Here is a 21540-nt window from a genome sequence, read left to right as displayed (position 1 = left end):
GCCTGTCGTGGTTAATAGTTGAAAAAAAATCAAAAGTATAATATTTTATGACACGTGAAAATTGCAAGATCCTAATTTTAGTGTCCATAAATAGTTTTTTTTGATGTGTGTATGTATGTTTGTTTGTTTGTTTAATACCACCTCATTCACGTGTTGTTTGTAGCTGCTTTGGTGCTACAGTGGCAGAGTTGAGTAACTGTCAGACCACATGGTCCATGTGGTCCTTTACATAATGTTCACCAACCTCTGATCTAATATTTCACCTGTTACTGCCTTTTTCAGTGTCTAAACAAAGCTGACCACTGAGTATACAGAAAACACAGCACATGCACCCACCGCAGCTGCTAAACTGGTCCCTGTTGTACCTCCTTTAAGTTTCCTGAGAGAGAGAGGCAGAACTGGTGTGTGTGTGTGGGGGGGGGGGGGGGGGGCTGGCAAGAGAAGGTTCCAGGGGTACATTCCAAAGACACTTACCCTGCTTCATCAGCCCCCTGCTTTAGCTTTAAGGAAATGGAAGAAAGGGAAATGAGGTCCTCTGGTTTACTGTACTTAAGTTTCTGGAATGGAAATTGATTTAGAAAAAAAATTAGTATTAAACATAGTTTTGTCTTGGGACAGTAGTTTACCCCTTGTATTTAAAACTTGCAAATTTTTTCTACCACGAAACTGATTTACATGGAATTTTCCAGAAGTATGTCTTTTACTTAAGTTGAAATACTTTTGCCTTTATACATAGTTCTTCACAAGCAAAGGAGAGGGCAGGGAGGTGGCGGGGGAGAGGATCATTTTCAAAACTCTCCAAGCTACATTATGAATTGTGTGGACTTACATATGCAGATCTGGTATTACTTATCATCTCTGTGGAATTCTTTTAGGTATGTGATCTGCCATCTGCTAAAAAAGGCCTTTCTTTACCCTTAATCCTTTTTGACCGGGAGCAACAATGTGATTTAATTTTAGGCTTTTCTATAGTTAAGGGCTCTAATTCTCTAAATCCGGGTAAATATATTTGAGGGGTTGGGGGAGCAGGGTTGAGAGTAGGGGTATGATGGGGTGGGTTATTCTCCCATTCTCCAAAAGTGTCTGTAGTTGTATTCAATTAGTCTCTGTTGTTTTGGAACTAAATACACTATCATGTCATCTGACCTATACTTTGCGAGAAAGTTATTGATGTTCATGATTAAATAAATAGCTGTATGACTGTAGCCCTTAATTAAATAGCTGTATGACTATAGTCCTCTACTTACAAGGTATGGAGGTACATGGTGCCATTGGGGAAGTAGGCCCATGGTTTTTATGTTAACTGGAGAGGTAACAAGATTCTAAATATTTCTCCAATAACATGGAGGACATTATGTCAAGTATATTTTGTTCATATGAGTCATAGAAGATTTCCCATTTACATTTAGGAGTTAAGGTAGTAGAATTTGTCACAGTAATGTTTTATGGAAATGTGTAAATTCATAAATTTGATATGGTATATATTGACCACCAGTTCAAAGATTAACAGCATCTCCCTTTAAAGATGATAGCGTAAAATTAGTTAAAACCCAGATTTGAAGGTAAATAACCTAACCATTGTAGACTGTTTTATTGCCAATAAAGCATTATGTTTCCTTTAACCTTTTTAATTTTCACTGAGTGCTTCTAAAGGATACTTGGAGTCCCAATAATGTTTCCTTTGTGAGCCAGGTCCACACCTCAAAGGCTCTTAGCCCTTCATAGGTTTGTGCATTTACCACAGCCAATTTATTGCTTGAGTGCCTGCTCTTGGTAACTTAAGGATGACTAGGCAAAAGGCTATGGATGACTATTGTTTGACTTAATTTCAAGGAAATTGCAAAGATTACATATGTTCTGTTACTTTTCTGTTTTCAGATGATTTGATTTAGGGAAGAGAAGATCATTTTCACTGTTGTGGTTTTTATTTTTTATGTTATTAAGCTTGTATTTTTTAGATATTATGTTTATACTTTTTTCTTTTCTTTTATAAACAGGTAGAAAGCATTGTTGACAAAAGGAAAAACAAAAAGGGGAAGACAGAATATTTGGTTCGGTGGAAAGGCTACGACAGTGAGGATGACACTTGGGAACCAGAACAGCATCTTGTGAACTGTGAGGAATACATTCATGATTTTAACAGACGCCACACTGAAAAGCAGAAAGAAAGCACATTAACCAGAACAAATAGGACCTCTCCAAACAATGCCAGGAAACAGATTTCCAGATCCACCAACAGCAATTTTTCTAAGACCACTCCTAAATCACTGGTGATTGGCAAAGACCCTGAGTCCAAAAACAGTCAATTATTTGCTGCCAGCCAGAAGTTCAGGAAAAATACAACTCCATCTCTCTCGAACCGAAAGAATATGGACCTAGCAAAATCAGGTATAAAGATACTTGTGCCTAAGAGTCCCATTAAGAGCAGGACCACAGTGGATGGCTTTCAGAGTGAGAGCCCTGAGAAACTGGACCCCGTTGAGCAGGGTCAGGGGGATACGGTGACACCGGAAGTGGCAGCTGAAAAGCCAGTCGGAGCTTTATTGGGCCCTGGTGTAGAGCGAGCTAGAATGGGGAGCAGGCCCCGAATACACCCACTGGTGCCTCAGGTGTCTGGCTCCGTGACTGCAGCCATGGCCACGGGATTGGCTGTTAATGGAAAAGGTGAGTGTCTATGTGAGCAGCTCAGCGGTTGTTGTCCCTGTCAATGCCATGGACTATTAACTCAGCATGTGTGGTGATTTTTCAAAGGGGTGTGGGTGCCCCTTCCTCTGTGTCTGTCCTACTCTAGAAGGCAAGGAATCTGCAGAGTCTGTAACAGATGTCTCATTAACCCTTGAGAGATATTGCCAGCTTCTCCTTTCTTGAAGCCTTTGGCACTTCTCTCATAATCAGAACTGGCAAGTCTATTTAATTTGGCACCCACAGACTTCCATCACATTGACTCGCTTTAAACAGTGTCTCACTCTAAAGAGGTTAATGTTGGTATTTTTTTTACAGGAAGTTTTATTCTGAAGCCACCTACCTTTATACATCTTAGACACTGAGTCTCATGTTAAGAATCTAAGTATAACCAGTGTTGATTAGAAATCATAATCCTTATTTTGCTAACCCATTTAAATAATCAGAAATGCCTTTCAATGAGGCTTTACCTAGTACCTCTGCTCCTGAATTCTGCAGCCTAGTTGGTGATACCATAACCTCCCCATCTCCTAAGACAGCAGACAGCTTCCTTCCCTCCACTTTCCCATGCCTAGCTAGCTACCAGTTTGTACAGATTCTATTAAGTGTTTCTCTGATAGTAAGCTCCACTCGTCCTCCCTCACTTTAGGTCTTTGTGATTTCTTACCTGCCATAAATTTCTAATTGCTCGCCTGTATCCTACCTTTTGAGAGTTTCCCATGCATTCTTGAATAGGAAGGGGGACCCCAGTTGCCAGTCTGATGTTAACACCATTGCCTTAGTTAGCAGATGTGCTCATAAGCGTCTCTGCTGGGCCCTCACCTACCGTTCTCTCTCTCTCTCTCTCTCTCTCTCTCTCTCTCTCTCTCTCTCTCTCTCTCTCTCTCTCTCTCCAAGTCAGTACTCCTGCCATTCCCTTTTCCTTACCTGTGTGTCTCCCTCAAGTAATGCTAAGTAGATAATGTACAACAAAATGAAATGATCCCATTTTGCTTAGGGGAGCTGTTTTTCTCTAAAGAAAATTCATCGAATACACTACTCTAACCATCTTACAGTGGTGCATCCGACAAATTTTGGCTTAGGCCCTTGTGTAACAGTGAAGAGGTATGTTGAAATATGGGGTTTCCCTTTGGACAGTAAGTTGCCATCTTGCTAGTGATTTTCAGATACACACTTTCCCCAAATGCAGCTCCTCTTCCCTATTCCAAAAGTTTCTCCTTCGCCTGTGTAAAGGAACTGTGTGAGCTCTTTTAGAGTTGACTTTGTATTGTTGACCTGTTCGTGAGTATAGTTTTCTCTTACTTTGTTGTAAATGAAGGACCATAGGAGTTCAGAGGTAGAACATACTTTATAAAGCAGCTAATAGTATGCTTTATTCTACAGATAGGGAAGTCGAGTCCAGAGAGAGTGTGATGTTCAGGCAGAACTAAAAGCAGATATGGAATCAGAGCATTTCTCAATTTTTACTACCCAGTTTTTCTCAACATTGCAAGCAAGCCTCCACAGGACAAAGGAACATCTACCTCTTGATTGATTATTTAGGGTCAGGCGCTGTGCTGGGCTCTGTGACTACAAACAAGGGCTGGGCCCCTGCTGTGACCCTCTGGGACAGGGGTTGACAAACTACAGCCTGTGGTCAAACCCAGTGCACCATTTGTTTTTGTAGGATTTACAAGCTAAGAATGGTTTTTATGTTTTATAATGTTTGAAAAAAATAAAAGGAATTATATTTCATGACAGGTGAAAATATAAGAAATTCAAATTTGTGTTCATAAATAAAGTTCTATTGGAACACAGCCATAGTAATTTGTTCACTTATGGTCTGTGGCTGCTTTCCAGCCACAGGGATAGAGTTGAATCACTGTGACAGAGATCTTATAGCTGCAGAACTGGAAAGTTTATCTGACTCTTTACAGAAAAGGTTTCCTAACCTCTGTTCTAGGAAGCCACAGTTCCCCCTTGATTGTCTACAAAAGTTGTATGTACCTACCTTTGCCGGGGGGTGTCATGATTTTCCAAACTTTTGACCCCTATGTTTTTCACATTCTTCTTTTACCACACTTATGCAGGGTTAACTGCCCTCAGCAAAAACCTTTAGTTTTCTGTATAATAAGTATGCTGGCCCCTGTTTAAATAAGGAGCTGCTGACTTCTATGTTTATTACTCTTCCCATATAAAAAAAAAAAATTAAATGTCCTTAAGGATGGCTATGGTGAGAACCACGAAGGATGTGAAAGCATAAAGTCTTACATTATTTTTATCTTGTTCTATGGAGTTAGGTATTTGGGGTTGGACTAACACTGTTTCCAAGGCCCTTGTGGCTGCCCTTCTCTCCTGGTCCTGAGTCCTATATACTCTCTACTTACAAGACAGGAAGCATGGAAGCCGCTCAGGAATGTTTTTAGGGCAGTGGTAAATGGCATCCCTGATGGCCATGATCTAAATCAGGTTTGCAGACCAAGAAAGAAAAGAACCAGCATCTACACCAGGGGTGGGCAAACTTTTTGACTTGAGGGCCACAATGGGTTCTTAAACTGGACCGGAGGGCTGGAACAAAAGCATGGATGGAGTGTTTGTGTGAACTAATATAAATTCAAAGTAAAGGAGCGGAGGGGAGAGCAAGAGAACTGGATAGAACAGCCGGATCCGGCCCGCGGGCCGTAGTTTGCCCAAGGCTGATCTACACCCTCAGGAGCCTGCAGTTGGAGTTCCTTCCTGAAAGAAATGAGATGCCAAAAACAAGTGGTGTCTTGCTTAGACAACTTGGCACCTACCAAAGGCCTTTGCTTCCCCTTCCCCTTTTTAGGAAGTTGGTTTTGTTGTTCCCTCAATTGGAGTGTAAGCTCCATTAAGGGATTTTGTTTTGCCAGGACTAAATCTTACTGTCTGGAGTAGTGCCTGTGCTACTAGTAGGTGCTCTGCAAATGATTCCATTGCTCACTAAAGACAAGGTGCTCTCTAAAGACAAGGATGGTAATGAGTCTTTATAGCCTTGTCACTGGGTCACACTAAAATGGGAAGGAAAAACGCTATTGAAATGACAAAGTATGTGGGCCAGAAGCACGGGAACATTCCAGAAAACCTCTTACTTGCTCTCAGGGTGCATCTTTCCTGGATGACAGGGAGCACTGAAGCTATGTTAGCTTCATTTTTTAATTTTTAAAGCAGTTGTTTGGTTTTACTTTCCATATTAATTGTAGAGCTACATAAGAAAACTAATGAGTATTTCAAAAAAAATTAAATACTCATGGCATCATTGGGAAATAAACCATCTTTTTAAAAATATTAATCGAGTGTGAAGGATATTTTTGCCACCAAATACAACAGATATTAAAATATCTGTTAGCCAAAAGAGTAAATGTTTCTGGAGAATTTTAACACACATGATTACTTTTACAGAATAACCATGTGTGTGTTTCCTTAGTTTTAAACTTTTAAATATTAAACGAAGATTTAAGGATGAATATATTGCTTCACTCAGAAATATGAGAAATGTTAAAACTTAACTGATACACCTATCTTCTGTCTGTTATTCTTTGAATCACCTAACAATTTAATCCTACAAAAGAAATAATTCTTTTATATTTTTTATTAAAAATCTTCAAACAAATCCTCTTTAATATATTTGAGATAGGTTGAGATAAACAATTGATACTTCATTAATGACAACTATATTAATGTAGTCCTTTAGTTTTCCTTATGCGTAAGTAATAATAGAAATGAGAGCTCTCTCCATAAAACAACTTCTGTTCTTATGTACTGTCTGTATATATAAAAGCCTAAAGCAACTGAACGACTGGTTGATCGGTTGCTATGACGCACATTGACCACCTGGGAGCAGACGCTCAATGCAGGAGCTGCCCCCTGGTGGTCAGTTCGCTTCCACTGGGGGAGCGCCACTCAGCTGACTGATGGGTGCCAGACACAGGGCTCACGGCTGGCTGCCACAGCCAGGAGACCACAGCGGAGCAGCAGCGAGCCTACCGAGCACTGGCAGTAGCAGGCGCAGCAGGGCCGGGATGAGCAAGAGTGGCAGGCACTGGTTTTGGCCCGATCCCTGCAGGCTACACCAAGGGACCCCACCAGTGCACAAATCCGTGCACCAGGCCTCTAGTATAGTAATAATTTCCAATTAATGTCATGTTTCAGCTTTGGGGTAGTCCTCTCAAACAGTATATAATCATCTCATACCACACTTGTGCCCCAGATGTTGTTCGCTATAAGACTGAACTCATATTTGTCTTTTCACTTCCTGTTTTTGAGTCTAAGTTGGCTGCTCTTCCAAGTCAGTCACATTTTAAATCACTAATGAAGAAAGGCTATTTAAAAACTCAGATTATCAGGAACCTCTTGAAAGAAGACACTAAGGAGTCAAATTCTCCAAGGTGGCTTGGACACTTGGACTGGAAGGAAGAGAGCTTATTCCCTCAGAGAGTAAATCCTGGTGGAAAAGATGCAGAGAAATATCCAGAACGGATGGAGAAACACAATACTTCACATGGTAAAATGGGAAAGCACTGTGGCAAACATTTTAATCTTCTCCTTTAGAATCTTCTATATTGCCTAGTCCAATTGTTTATATGTAATTGGTACTTAATTAAAATTTGTGTGGGAATGAAGGAGTTGCTGGAGGAATTTCTGTTATTCTGCTTTCATTACTGCTATTTCCTAAAAACTGTGAAAAGAGGAGATTTTGGGGGTAATTGGGAGAACTTGCCAAGAAAACAAGAGCTAGAGCAAGTTTTGAGCTTGCATGCAAATATGGAATGGCATATGATTCTTCCAACTGGAAAAACTGAAGAAAACATATGTCGATTAAGGGTGCAGAAAACCCTTTTAATATATCAGTGAATAATTTTGCTGTATGGCAATATCCAGCAGGCAACTTTATCTATACTAATAAAAGGGTAATATGCTAATTAGACCATATAGACTGGACATCATTCAGGATGTCCTTCCTCACAAAGCCAGGGCCCAGGCGCCACCCAGGGTCCCAAGTGCCTGCAACCAGCTAGAGGGAGGGAAGCCCTGGTCCCAGGTTCCTGCGGCTGGCCAGAGGGAGCGAAGCCCAGGTCCTGGTTTGCCTGCGGCTGGCTGGAGGAGGAAAGCCTGGGTCCTGGGTGCGGGGGCCGAGGCAGAGGCAGTTAGGGACAATCAGGCAGGCAGGCAAGCAGTTAGGGGTGATCAGGCAGGCAGAGGTGGTTAGGGGCGATCAGGCAGGCAGAGTGGTTAGGGGTGTCAGGCAGGCAGGCGAGCAGTTAGGAGCCAGCTGGCCCGGATTGTGAGAGTCTAAACCGGCAGTCGGACATCCCCTGAGGGGTCCCGGATTGCGAGAGGGTGCAGGCTGGGTTAAGGGGTCCCCCTTCCCCACCCCATGCACAAATTCCGTGCACCGGGCCTCTAGTAGATAATAAAGAGGCCCCTCACCCAGATTTGTTCACTGTAGAGCTCAGTATCATCCATATCATTCAGAGCAATAGAGCCTTTCCACTGTCTTGGGCACTTGGTCATTTGGAGACAGAAATGGCCTCAGTGTGTGATTCTGTGCATTTGCTATTGTTACACCCAAGCTACAGTCTCTGAAGTCTTTTTCTATAATTTTTCCCAGTTGGGCTGGCTTCTTCCTCCTTCTCATCTGCCCCCCAACATAGTAGTGCATCTGTAGCGTTTATAGCTGTGTCTTCATCAAATTCTCTGACATTCTCAACCTCCTTAAAGAGGTCTTCCCATTCACCTTCTTACTTCATGGAAATCAGAAACCTGTACCACAGGCCGCCTCCTTCCCTCACAGCCTCTGGAGTAGTATACTCATCTCCAGATGATGGCAGGGAAATGAAAGCCAGCCACTTCCATATGGAAGGTCCTTCCTTGTTGAGTCGTTTTCTGACTTTTCTCCCTGCTTGTTACTGTCTGATTGACCAGCCTCATGGTCCAATTTCAGCATTCCTCAAAGACTTGGGCTTCTGAGTCACCCCATGACAACCTCATATCTGTGTCCCTGCATTTGCTAGACTCATTACATCAATCTGTCTCTAGTCACCATACCTGCTACTCTTAAGGAATGCCCATTTTACTGATAACGCTAGGCTGGAAGAAGTGAAGAGATTAGAATTCAATAGCCCCTTTTTCTCAGGGTTCTCCTTTTTTAAAAACTTGTTTTTACCATAATTCTCATATTTCTTATAAGCCAGGCTTCTGGAGAATATGGTCCACAGTTGCTTTCTCTTTTCTTTTCCTACTCACTCTTCAGTCTGGCTCCTGTCCTAGATCATTCTCCAGTATTCAGTACCTTGGCCCCTGATCACCTCCTAATTAATAAATCTGGTGCTTTAGTCTTTATCAGAACATCACTCCCAGCCACATGTATTATGATTCCCCATGTCTTTGTTTTGTTTTCATTTTTAATTATAGTAACAAGCACATACATTAAGTTTACCATCTTAAACATTCTGAGTGTATAGTTCAGAATGTTATATTTACTTTGTATATAACAGATTTCTAGAACTTTTCATTTTACAAAGCTGAAACTCTGTCTGTTGAACACTGATGCCCCTCCCCCCCTTTCCAAGCCCTTGGCAACCACTATTCTTTGTGTCTGTGATTTCAGAACTTTAGTATACCTTATATGAGTAGAATTAAATAGTATTTTCCTTTTGTGACTGGCTTATTTCTCTTAGCATAATGTTTTGAGGTTCATCCATGTTGTGTAGCTTATGACAGGATTTTCTTTTTAAGGCTGCATATGTATTTCATGGTATGAATATACTATATTTTCTTTTCTTTTTAATTTAAAATTTTTATTGTTGACACTGTTGCAGATATCCCCCATTACCCTCCTTTTGCCCACCTCTACCAACCCCCCCTCCCATGACCTTCACCACATTATTGTCTGTGTCCATGGGATATGCATACATATATGTTCTTTAGTTATTAATCCCTTCACCTTCCTCTCTCCAGCCCCCTCACCACCCTCCCCTCTGTCATTTGTCAGTTTGTTCCATGTATCGGTGCCTCTGATTCTATTTTGTTTGTCAGTTTATTTTATTAGATTCCACATATTAGTGAGGTCATACAGTATTTGTCTTTCTCTGACTTGCTAATTTCCCTTAGCATAATCATCTCCAGGTCCATGCGTACTGCTGCAAAGGATTCCTTCTTTCTTATAGCAGCATAGTATTCTATTGTGTAAATGTACCACTGCTTTTTTATCCATCATCTGCTGGTGGACACTTGGGCTGTTTCAAGATCTTGGCTATTATAAATAAATCTGCTATAAGGGTGCATATATACTTTCTGATTGGTTTTTCTGGATTTTTAGGATATAATCCCAAAAGTGGGATTGCTGAATCAAAAGGCAGATTTTTGTTTGTTTCTGGTTAATCCTCACTGGAGGATATTTTTTCCCATTACTTTCAGAGAGAGAGAGAGGGAGAGGAAGAGGGAGAGAGAGAGGTGAGATACACATTGTCTGTGGTTGCCTCCCTCACACAACCCAACCAGGGTTGGGGCGTGAACCCACAACCGGGAATTGAACCTGTAACCCTTCAGTGTGCAGGGCAATGCTCTAACCATTGATCAGCACCGGTCAGGGCACATTTTTTACTTTTTGATGAAACTCCGTACTATTTTGCACAGTGGTTGCACCAGTCTGCATTTCCACCAACATTGCACCAGGGTTCCCTTTCCTCCACATCTTAGCCAACACTTGTTGATTTATTGATAGTAGACATTCTGACAGCTATGAGAATTAATTATGGTTTTAATTTGCATCTCTCTGATGATTAGTGACCTTGATATGTGACCTTTCTCACATATCTATTGGCCATCTCTATGTTCTCTTTGGAGAAGTGTCTATTCAGATCCTTTGCCCATTTTTTAATTGGATTGTTTCTCTTCCTGGTGTTGAGTTGTGTAAGTTCTTTATATATTTTAGAGATTAATCCCTTATCAGATGGATCATTGGAAAATGTGTTCTCCCATACTGTGGGTTCCAAACCTTTTTGTTTTTTTAATGGTTTGTTTTGCTGTGCAGGAGCTTTTTGGTTTGATGTGGTCCCATTTGTTTATTTTTTCTTTTGTTTCTCAGGCCCTCAGAGACATACCAGCAAAAATATTGCTCAGAGACATGACTGAGATTTCACAGCCTATGTTTTCTTTAGGGTTTTTATGGTTTCACACCTTACATTTATTTAAGTCTTTTTCCATTTTAAGTTTATTTTTGTGTATTGTGATAGTTGGTGGTCTAGTTTCTTTCTTTCTTTCTTTCTTCCTTTCTTTCTTTTTTTGCACGTACCTGTCCAATTTTCCCAACCCCATTTATTGAAGAGACAGTTTTTATTCCATTGTATGCTCTTGCTCCTTTATCAAATATTAATTGACCATGAAGGCATGGGTTTATTTCTGGGCTCTCTGTTCTGTTCCAGTGATCTATATGCCTGCTTTTGTGCTAGTACCAGGCTGTTTTGAATAAGCGGCTTTGTAGTATAGTTTGATACCCGATATATTTTTTTAATATATTTTTATTGATCTTTTACAGAGAGGAAGGGAGAGGGATAGAGAGCCAGAAACATCGATGAGAGAGAAACATCGATCAGCTGCCTCTTGCACACCCCCCACTGGGGATGTACCCGCAACCAAGGTACCTGCCCTTGACCGGAATCAAACCTGGAGCCCTTCAGTCCCCAGGCCAACACTCTATCCAGGGCTGATACCCGATATTTTGATCCCTCCAACTTTGTTCTTTCTCAAAATTTCTATGGATATTCAAGATCTTTATTTGTTCCATATAAATTTTTGGAATATGTGTTATGAATTGGTGACATAGGCCATTGGTATTTTAATAGGAATTGCATTGAATCTATAGATTGCTTTGGGTAGTATGGCCATTTTAATGATGTTAATTCTTCCAGTCCATGAATACAATATTGCTTCAGTTTGTTTGCATCTTTCTCTGTTTGTTTCTTCAGTTCCTATAGTACAGGTCTTTTACCTCCTTGGTTAAATTTTTCTTAGGTGCCTTATTTTTTTGTTGTTGCAATGGTAAATGGGATTGTTTTCTTAGTTTTTGAAGCGTTTGTTATTGATTTATAAAAATGCCACCAAATTCTGGGTATTACTTTTGTATCCTGCTACTTTGCCAAATTAATTTATTACATCTAGTAATTTTCTGGTGGAGTCTTTAGGGTTTTCTATATACAATATTATGTCATCTGTGAATAATGAAAGTTTTACTTCCTCCTTTCTAATTTAGATGCCTTTTATTTCTTTTTCTTGTCTGATGACTGTGGCTAGGACTTCCAGTACAATTTGAATTACAGTGGTGAAAGCGAACATCCCTGTCTTGTTCCTGATCTGAAGGGAAACATTTTAGTTTTTGCCCATTGAGTAAGATGTGGGCAGTGCATTTGTCATATATGGCCTTTATTATTTTGAGGTATGATCCCTCTATTCCCACCTTGCCGAGAGTTTTTTATCATAAACTAGAGGCCCAGTGCACGAAATCGTGTGGGTAGGGTCCCTAGGCCTAGCCTACGATGAGGGCCATCATCTGCCCGTTCGCCAGTCCCCAGGCCAAACGCTGCCTCCGCTGCCGGGGCAGGTAGGTCGCAGGTGAGCCCCGCAGCTTCCGTCAGCGCTGCAAGCCCCAGCAGCAGCTGCAGCGGCGGTGGCAACGCCCGCGTGAGCGTCCCCGAGCAGGCAGTGTGTTCCATCAGCGGCCAGCCTGGTGCACGTACGTGGAGGTGAAGTTGCCGGCACCTGCTTTCCTGCCGGCCTGAGCCCCTGAGCAGCAGTGTGCACATGGAGGTGAAGTTGCCAGTGCCCGCTTTCCTGCCAGCCTGAGCCCCCAAGCAGCTGGGGATGAGCTGGGCATCCAACGGCCTGACAGCCAGCCTGGTCCTACCGCCACCCACCCCAGTTCCCCTGTTCACCATTGCTGATCCATCGAAGCCTGAGGGCTGGGGGGAGAGACCAAGAGGTCACCCATTCAGACCACTCGCCAGTCCCCAGTCCCACCCCACCACCACTCACCCACTTCCCCATGGTTTGCCTGCAGGTGGGGGTAGGAAGAGGGGGAGGGGAGGGACTGAGAGGTGTCAGTGTACCTCATGGCAACTGGGTTGAGTGGTTGTTCCGGTCATTATGCTTATGGTCCCTGGCCTTTTATTATATAGGATGGGTGCTGGATTTTATCGAATGCCTTTTCAGCATCTATTGATATGATGATGTGATTTTTCTCTCATTTTCTTAATGTGATTTGTCACATTTATTGACTTAGGGATATTATACCAGCCTTGCATCCCTGAAATAAATTCTACTTGGTCATGGTGTATGATCTTTTTAATGTATTACTAGATCTGGTTTGTTAATATTTTGTTGAGGATTTTAGCATCTATGTTCATCAGGAATATTGGCCTGTAATTTTCTTTATTTATAGTGTCTTTATCCAGTTTTGGAATTAGGGTAATGCTGGCTTCATAGAAAGGGTTTGGAAGTCTTCCCTCCTCCTGAATTTTTGGGAATAGTTTCAGGAAGGAAGGTGTTAGTTCTTTGAATGTTTGCTAAAATTTGCCTGTGAAGCAGTCTGATCCGGGACTTTTGTTTGTTAGGAGGTTTATTTTATTTTTATTTTTATTTTTTACTAGAGGCCCAATGCACAAAATTCATGCAAGGGGCTTGGCCCTTGCAGCCGCAGCTTCATCCAGAAGGTCATCCGTTTGGCTATCAGGTCTAATTAGCATATTACCCTTTTATTATTATAGATTCTTCAATTTCATTAGTTGTTATTGGTCTGTTCAGGTTTTCTGCTTCTTACTGATTCAGTTTCAGAAGATTGTGTCTTTTTTTAGGAATTGGTCCATTTTGCCCAGGTTGTCCAATTTGTTGGCATGTAGTTGTTCATAGTATTTCCTTACAGTCCTTTGTATTTCTGTGATGTCAGTTGTTACTTCTCTTTCATTTCTGATTTTAATTATTTAAAATCCTCTCTCTTTTATTCTTGATGCATCTGGCTAAAGGTTCATCAGGTATATTTGTCTTTTCAAAGAACCAACTCTTGGTTTCATTGATCTTTTGTATTGGTTTGTTAGAGTCTATGTTATTTGCTTCCATTCTGATCTTTATTATTTCCTTCTGCTTACTCTGGGCTTTTCTTGTTCACTTCCTAATTATTTTAGGTGTAGGGTTTAGATTTTTGGAGATTGTTCACACTTCTTTAAGTGGGCCTATAATGTCCCAATTTCCCTCTCAGGACTATTTTCGCTATGTCTCATAGATTTTTGGTTTATTGTGTGTTCATTTTAATTTATTTCCAAATAATTTTTTATTTCTTCCTCGATCTCCTTGGGAACCCATCCTATATAATAAAAGTAATATGCAAATTAACCATCACTCCGCTACGCCCACAAGCCAATCAGGAGCGAATATGCAAATAAGCCCAACCAAGATGGTTACGGCCACAGAGAGCAGGAGGGAGGCTTGGGTTTCCCTGGCAATGGAGGAAGCCAAGCTTTCCGCCTGCCAAGCCGGCCTAGGCCTCCACTCAAGGCTACAAAGTTTCAATGATAGAAGATACATAAAACTAAACAGAAATGGTGGCAACCACGGAGCTGGAAAGAGCTGGAGGCTAGGGTTGCCCCCTGCGATGGAGGAAGCCAAGCTTTCCGCATACCCTGGCCGGACCAGGCCCTGCTTAAGGCTACAAAGTTTCAATTATAGAAGATAAATAAATCCCAACAGAAATGGCTATGGCCACGGAGCAAGCAGAAGGCTTGGCTCCGCTCCAGGCTACAAAGTTACAATTGTAGAAGATAAATAAACCCCAGATACCAGGGTCGCCAGGGGGCGTGGCCGGCCTGCAAACCACCAAAGGCCCCTCACCCAGGCTGCCTCACGCCCCAAGGGAACCCCCACCCTGATCTGGGACACCCTTCAGGGCAAACTAGCTGGCCCCCACCCGTGCACCAGGCCTCTATCCTATCTAATAAAAGAGTAATATGCAGATTGACCATCACTCCAACACACAAGATGGCTGCCCCCATGTGGACACAAGATGGCCAGCAGGGGAGGGCAGTTGGGAGGGACCAAACCTGCAAGGGAGGGCAGTTAGAGGTGACCAAGCCGGCAGAGGAGGGAAGTTGGGGGCGACCAGGCCTGCAGGGAAAGGCAGTTGGGAGGGACCCAGGCCTGCAGGGGAGGGCAGTAAGGGGCAAACAGGCTGGCAGGGGAGCAGTTAGGCATCAATCAGGCTGGCAGGGGAGTGGTTACGGGGTGATCAGGCTGGCAGGCAGAAGCGGTTAGGGGCAATCAGGAAGGCAGGCAGGTGAGCAGTTGGGAGCCAGCAGTCCTGGATTGTGAGAGGGATCCCAGATTGGAGAGAGTGCAGGCTGGGCTGAGGGACACCCCCTTCCCCCGTGCACGAATTTCGTGCACTGGGCCTCTAGTTCAGCTATAATAATAAAAGCATAATATGCTAATTAGTCTGGATTCCTTCTGGACTATGCTAATTAGACCAGATGTCGTTCCAGACAACTTTGCGGAGAAAGCTGGGCTGCGAGGGAAGCCTGGGTCCTGGGTGCCTGCTGGCAGCCAGAGGTAAGCTGGGTCCTGGGTGCCTGACTGCGGCCAGAGGGAAGCCCTGGTCCTGGGTGCCAGAGGGAAGCCAATGCCGGTAGCTGAAGGAAGGAAGGCCTACTCTTGCATGAATTTTGTGCATCAGGCCTCTACTTGTTTAATAACATGCTATGCAGTCTTCATGTATTTGAGTGTTTTTGAGGTTTTTTAAATTATAGTTAATTTCTAATTTCATGCCATTCTGATCTGAGAAGAGGCTTGGTATGATTTCAATCTTTTTGAATTTGTTGACTTATTTTATGTCCTAAGATGTGGTCTTTCTTTGAGAGTGTTCCATGTGCACTGATAATAAAGTATATTCTGCTACTTTATCAGATCCATCTGATCTAGTGTGTTATTTAAGGTTGCTGTTTCCTTGTTGATTTTCTGTCTGGAAGATCTATCCAGTGATGATAGTGGGGTGGTAATATCCCCTACTATGACTGTATTGCTGTCCATCTCTCCCTTAAAGTCCAGCAAGAGTTTTTTTATTTTATATAGGTGCTCATATATTGGGTGCATATATGTTTACAAGAATTATGTCCTCTTATTGGATCCATCCTTTTAGTCTTATGTAGTGACCTTCTTTGCCTCTTGTTATGGTCTTTGTTTCGAGGTCTGTTTTGTCAGATAGGAGTAGTGCTACCCTACCCCACTTTTTTTGTTGTTTCCATGAATATTTTTTATATCCCTTCAATTTCATCCTGTGTGAATCTTTTCTGAGGTGTGAATCTTTTCTGAGTTGAGTCTCTCATACATAGCATATGTATGAGTCATGTGTTCTTATCCATTCAGCTATTCTGTGTGTTTTGATTGGAGCACTTAAGACATTTACATTTAATATTAAGGTACTTTTTTGCCATTTTTTTCTTTGAAAAACAATGTATTTGAATTAATAAGCAATCAGATTATTGTAGGATACAGGTCAATACACAAAAGTCAATTGCTTTTGTATAAACTAGCAATGAGCAATTGCAATTAAAAATTTTTTTTAAATTATTGTTTAAAGTATTACATATGTCCCCTTTTTCCCCCATTGACCTCTCCCTGGCCACTCCCATTACCCGGCACATGCCCTCACCTCCCACTGCCTGTGTCCATTGGTTATGCTTATATGCATGCATACAAGTCCTTTGGTTGATCTCTTACCCCTACCCCTTCTCACTCTCCCCTACCTTCCCTCTGAGATTTGATGGTCTGTTCGATGCTTCTATGTCTCTGGATCTACTTTGTTCATCAATTTAGGTTGTTCATTATATTCCACAAATGAGTGATATCATGTGATATTTATATTTCTCTGACTGGCTTATTTCACTTAGCATAATGCTCTCCAGGTCCATTAATGCTGTTGCAAATGATAAGAGTTCTTTCTTTTTTACAGCAGTGTAGTATTCCATTGTGTAGATGTACCATTATGGATTTTGTTTGTTTGTTTATTTGTTTTTTGGGTTTTTTTTTTCAAAGCTTCATCCACATTTTATTTATTTATTTTTTTATAAATCTTTAATGTTCAGATTGTTACAGTTGTTCCCCTTTTTCCCCCAATAGCTCCCCTCTACCCGGTTCCCACCTCACCCTCTGCCCTTACACCCCCCCACTGTCCTCATCCATAGGTGTACGATTTTTGTCCAGTCTCTTCCCGCACCCCCACACCCCCTTTCTCCCCAAGAATTGTCAGTCCACTCCCTTTCTATGCCCCTGATTCTATTATATTCACCAGTTTATTCTGTTCATCAGGTTTATTATTCACTTGATTTTTAGGTTCACTTGTTGATAGATATGTATTTGTTGTTCATAATTTTTATCTTTACTTTTTCTTCTTCTTCCTCTTCTTAAAGAATACCTTTGAGCATTTCATATAATCCTGGTTTGGTGGTGATGAACTCCTTTAGCTTTTTCTTATCTGTGAAGCTCTTTATCTGACCTTCAATTCTGAATGATAGCTTGGCTGGGTAGAGTAATCTTGGTTGTAGGTTCTTGCTGTTCATCACTTTGAATATTTCTTGCCACTCCCATCTGGCCTGCATAGTTTCTGTTGAGAAATCAGCTGACAGTCGTATGGGTGCTCCCTTGTAGGTAACTAACTGTTTTACTCTTGCTGCTTTTAATATTCTCTGTCTTTTGCTCTTGGCATTTTAATTATGATGTGTCTTGGTGTGGTCCTCTTTGGATTCCTCTAGTTTGGGGTTCTCTGTGCTTCCTGGACTTGTAAGTCTGCTTCTTTCACCAGCTAGGGGAAATTTTCTGTCATTATTTCTTCAAATAGGTTTTCAATATCTTGCTGTCTCTCTTCTTCTGGCACCCCCATAATTCGGATGTTGGTACGCTCGAAGTTGTCCCAGAGGCTCCTTACACTATCTTCATATTTTTGGATTATTTTTTCTTTTTGTTTTTCCAGTTGAGTGTTTTTTGCTTCTTTGTATTTCAAATCTTTTACTTGATTCTTGTGATCCTCTAGTCTAGTGGTCGCCAAACTGCTGCTCGTGAGCCGTGGTTTGCCGTTCTGTTGACTAATGAGTTTGCTGACCACTGACCTAGACTCTCGATTCCAATAATTACAGGCTGTTGTTGTTCCTTGTGATTAATCCCCTATCCCAGTGGTCGGCAAACTCATTAGTCAACTGAGCCGCAGTTTGCCGACCACTGCTCTAGTCTGCTGTTGGATCTCTGTATACTGTTTTTTATTTCAGTCAGTATATGCTTAATTTCTAGTTGGTCCTTTTTCATATCCTCAAGGGTCTCACTAAATTTATCAGCGGTTTCTAGAAAATTCTTGAAAAACCTTATAACCATCATTTTGAACTCTATATCTAGTAATTTGCTTTCCTTCATTTCTGTCATTTGTGACCTGTTTCTTTGTCTCTGCATTTTTGCTGTTTCCTGTGTTGATAGAGTGGCTTTGTGTGCTAGGTGTCCTATAGAGCCCAGTGGCTCAGCCTCCCCAGTTACCTGTAGTGGACACTATTGGTGCACCCCTTTGTGGACTGTATGCACAGTCTTGTTGTATTTAAGCCTTGATAGTTGTTGGTATCACTGGGAGGAATTGACCTCCAGGCCAATTGGCTGTGAGGATCAGCTGTGTCAACACTGGGAGAACTTCTGTGCTGGAGACACCCTTATGAGGCAAGACTTGCTTCAGTGGGGCTTTGGTGCTCACTAAGTCTGCCCCCTGAGTGTGTCCCTTATGGATCTGAGGAGTTGTAATCTGGATGGTCCCACTCTGACCACTGGGTACACTGGCTCTTGGATCTCTAAGGAGTTGCTAATTTAGCCTCTGCCTGAGACCACCCAGCAGGAGCTATGGAGAGATCTGCAGATTCCTCTTCTTTGTTTGGGGTTTGGAGGTGCCCAGATGAGGCCCAGCTGTGAAGCAATGCAAGCTGCTGTGGGGCCTTGGGCCTTCTTTTTAATGTTCTGGGTCTCTCTGACTCAGCTGCAGTTTGTTAGGTAATTTTAGATTTCAAAGGGCCAGGTCATTCATATGCAAAAGCCTCTGCGCACAGCTTGGGTGGGGCGGGGTCTCAGGGCAGAGCAAACAGCAATGGCTTCCCATCAGCCCTGCCTTAAGAGGCCCCTGGGTCTCAGTGTCCCATGGTAATCGCTGCAAGCACCTCTGAGAGAAAGCCGCCCTCGAGTTCCGCCCGATGCCAGACAGTCCAGTTTATCCCCGTATGAGTCTGAGTCCCCAGAGTCTCACCTGGAACTGGAGTTCAGAGCAGTTGGGAGCTCGTATCTCCCTCTGGCTTGAAAAAGCCAGCCGCATACTCAGTTGCCAGCCCTCTCCGCGCGTGCGTCTCTGTACCTCTGCACTTTACTTCCGCAGCTCCTCTGAGTCTTAGTGTGCTTTTCTCTTTCATTCTAGTTGTAGAATTTCCACTGAGCCAGCATTTCTGTGGTTCTGTATGATGTCCGTTTTGTCTTTTAGTTGTAGTTTTAAAGTGGTTGTGCAAGGCAGCAATTACAGGTGTTTACCTATGCTGCATTTCTCCTGTACCACTGTTTTTTAATCCACTCATCTGCTAATGGCACTTAGGCTGTTTCCAAATCTTAGCTATTGTAAATTGTGCTGCTATAAACATAGGAACAGATATCCTTTCTGATTGGGGTTTCTGATTTCTTGGGATATATTCCCAGACGTGGGATTACTAGGTCAAAAGGGAGTTCCATTTTTCTTTATACCTATATTCTTCTCTCTATATGTTCCTTCTTTTTCTTAAAGTAGTCCCCCCTTTAACATTTCTTGTAATGCTGGTTTGGTGGAAATGCATCTTTTTTTTTTTTTTTTTTTTTTTGTCTGTGAAGCTCTTTATTTCACCTTCAATTTTAAATGATAGCCTTGCTGGATAAAGGAGTCTTAGTTTCAGGACTTTGCTTTTCATTACTTTGAATACCTCATGCCAGTCTCTTCTGGCCTGAAGTGTTTCTGTTGAAAAATCAGTTGACAGCCTTTTGGGAACTCCCTTTTACGTAACTAACAGTTACTCTCTTCCTGCCATTAAGAATCTCTCTTTGTCTCTAACCTTTGCCGTTTTAATTATGACGTGTCCTATTGTGGGTCTCTTTGCATTCATCTTGATTGTGGACTCCCTGTTTCCTGAACTTGCGTAAGTAACCTTTTCCTTCACCAGGTTAGAGAATTTTATTTATTTGTTCAAATAGGTTTTGTATCCCTTGCTCACTTTCTTCTCCTTTAGGCACCCCTATGTTATGCAGGTATTGTTACATTTCATGGTGTCCCAATTTTCACTTAAATTATCCGTGTTTTAAATTCTTTTGTTGTTGCTGTTGTTATTGCTCCAATTAGGTGTTTTTTACTACCTTAGCTTTCAAATTGCTGATTCGAGCCTCTGCTTTATCCAGCCTACTTTTAATTCCTTCCAATATATTCTTTTTTTTTTTTTAATCCTCACCTGAAGACATTTTTCCCCCTCAATGATTCTAGAGAGAGAGGAAGGTAGAAGGAAAGAGAGAGAGAGAGGGAGAGAAACATCAATGTGAGAGAGAAACTTCACACAGTTTCCTCCCAGATATGCCTCGACTAGGAATTGAACCCACCCACCCCCTTCAGTGCATGGACAATGCTTGAACCACTAAGTCACATTGGCCAGTGCCTTCCAGTGTATTCTTGATGTCGGATATGGTATTCTTCATTTCTGGTTGTGATTTATATGTCCTTTTCATTCTGATGTAGTTACTACTAAGTTCCTTATAGTTTCTATTAAGTTCTTTGTAGTTCTCACTAAGTTCCTTGAGTATTGTTATAAGTATTTATAAAGCCTTCATTTAATTTAGTTCTTTTTCTGGAGATTACTCTTTTTCTTTCATTTGGACATTGTTTCTTTGTCTCCACATTTACCTGTCTCTTTGTGTTCATTTTTATGTATTAGATAGAAATGTTGTGACTCACAGTCTTTGTGGGGTGAACTTATGTATAAGTATCCTGTGGAATCCAATGATGCAGTTCCTCTTATCTGCTGAGCTGGATGCTCTAGGAATGTCCCTTTTGTGGATTATTTGGGCTCTCCTCGTATAATTTGTTCTTAATTGTTGTCCCTTTTGTGTGATGTATCAACTCTCAGGCTGGCTGGCTGTGAGGCTTAACCGCAGCCATGTTGTTCAAGCTGTTGTACAGGTGCTAGCAAAACAAAACAATACAAGAAGCAAAACAACAGCATGCAACAGAACCCAACAACAGTAAAACAACCACGAAAGAAAGGAGAATTAGAAAATAAAAAAGAGAATAATAATAGGAAAAAGAAATGGGAAGAAAAAAGCATATGAAAAGAAAGAAGAGAAAATCCTATATAATAAAAAGGTAATATGCAAATTGACCCTGATGGTGGAATAACAGGTTGCTATGATGGGAAATAACCACCAGGGGGCAGACACTCAACACAGGAGCTGCCCCCTGGTGGGCAGTGTGTTCCCACAGGGGGAGCTCCACTCAGCCACAAGCTGGGCTGACAGCTGCAAGTGCAGTGGTGGTGGCAAGAGCCTGTCCCGCCTCCTTGGCAGCGCTAATGATGTCTGACTGCCGTCAGTTGGATATCCCCTGAGGATTCCTGGCCTGCCAGAGGGATGTCTGACTGCCAGCTTAGGTCCAGTCCCCTGGGCAGCAGGCCTAAGCCGGCAGGTAGACCATCCCCTGAGGGCTCTCAGACTGTGAGAGAGCACAGGCTGAGGTGAGGGACCGTCCCCCCCACCCCGACCCCAAGTGCATGAATTTTCATGCACCAGGCCTCTTGTAGA

The 21540-nt window shown here is 42.1% G+C and overlaps 1 protein-coding gene across 3 annotated transcripts in view; it reads left to right on the top strand.

Annotated features, from left to right (window-relative positions):
- The window catches only part of CDYL (chromodomain Y like), a 218428-nt gene that overhangs the window by 116546 nt on the left and 80342 nt on the right, over positions 1–21540 (top strand). For 2 of the 3 annotated variants that reach the window (XM_080657445.1, XM_080657444.1), the window contains exon 2: positions 1998–2664. The exons of the other annotated variant lie outside the window; for it this stretch is intronic. In XM_080657445.1, the coding sequence (XP_080513571.1) occupies positions 1998–2664 (667 nt within the window). The remainder of the gene's footprint in view (positions 1–1997; positions 2665–21540) is intronic. 3 annotated transcript variants of the gene reach the window in all.

Source organism: Plecotus auritus (genome assembly GCF_963455305.1).
Source record: "Plecotus auritus genome assembly, chromosome: 2".
Classification (NCBI taxonomy): domain Eukaryota; kingdom Metazoa; phylum Chordata; class Mammalia; order Chiroptera; family Vespertilionidae; genus Plecotus; species Plecotus auritus.
The sequence above is the reverse complement of the archived record's forward strand: the minus strand, read 5'-3'. Positions and strand labels throughout refer to the sequence as shown.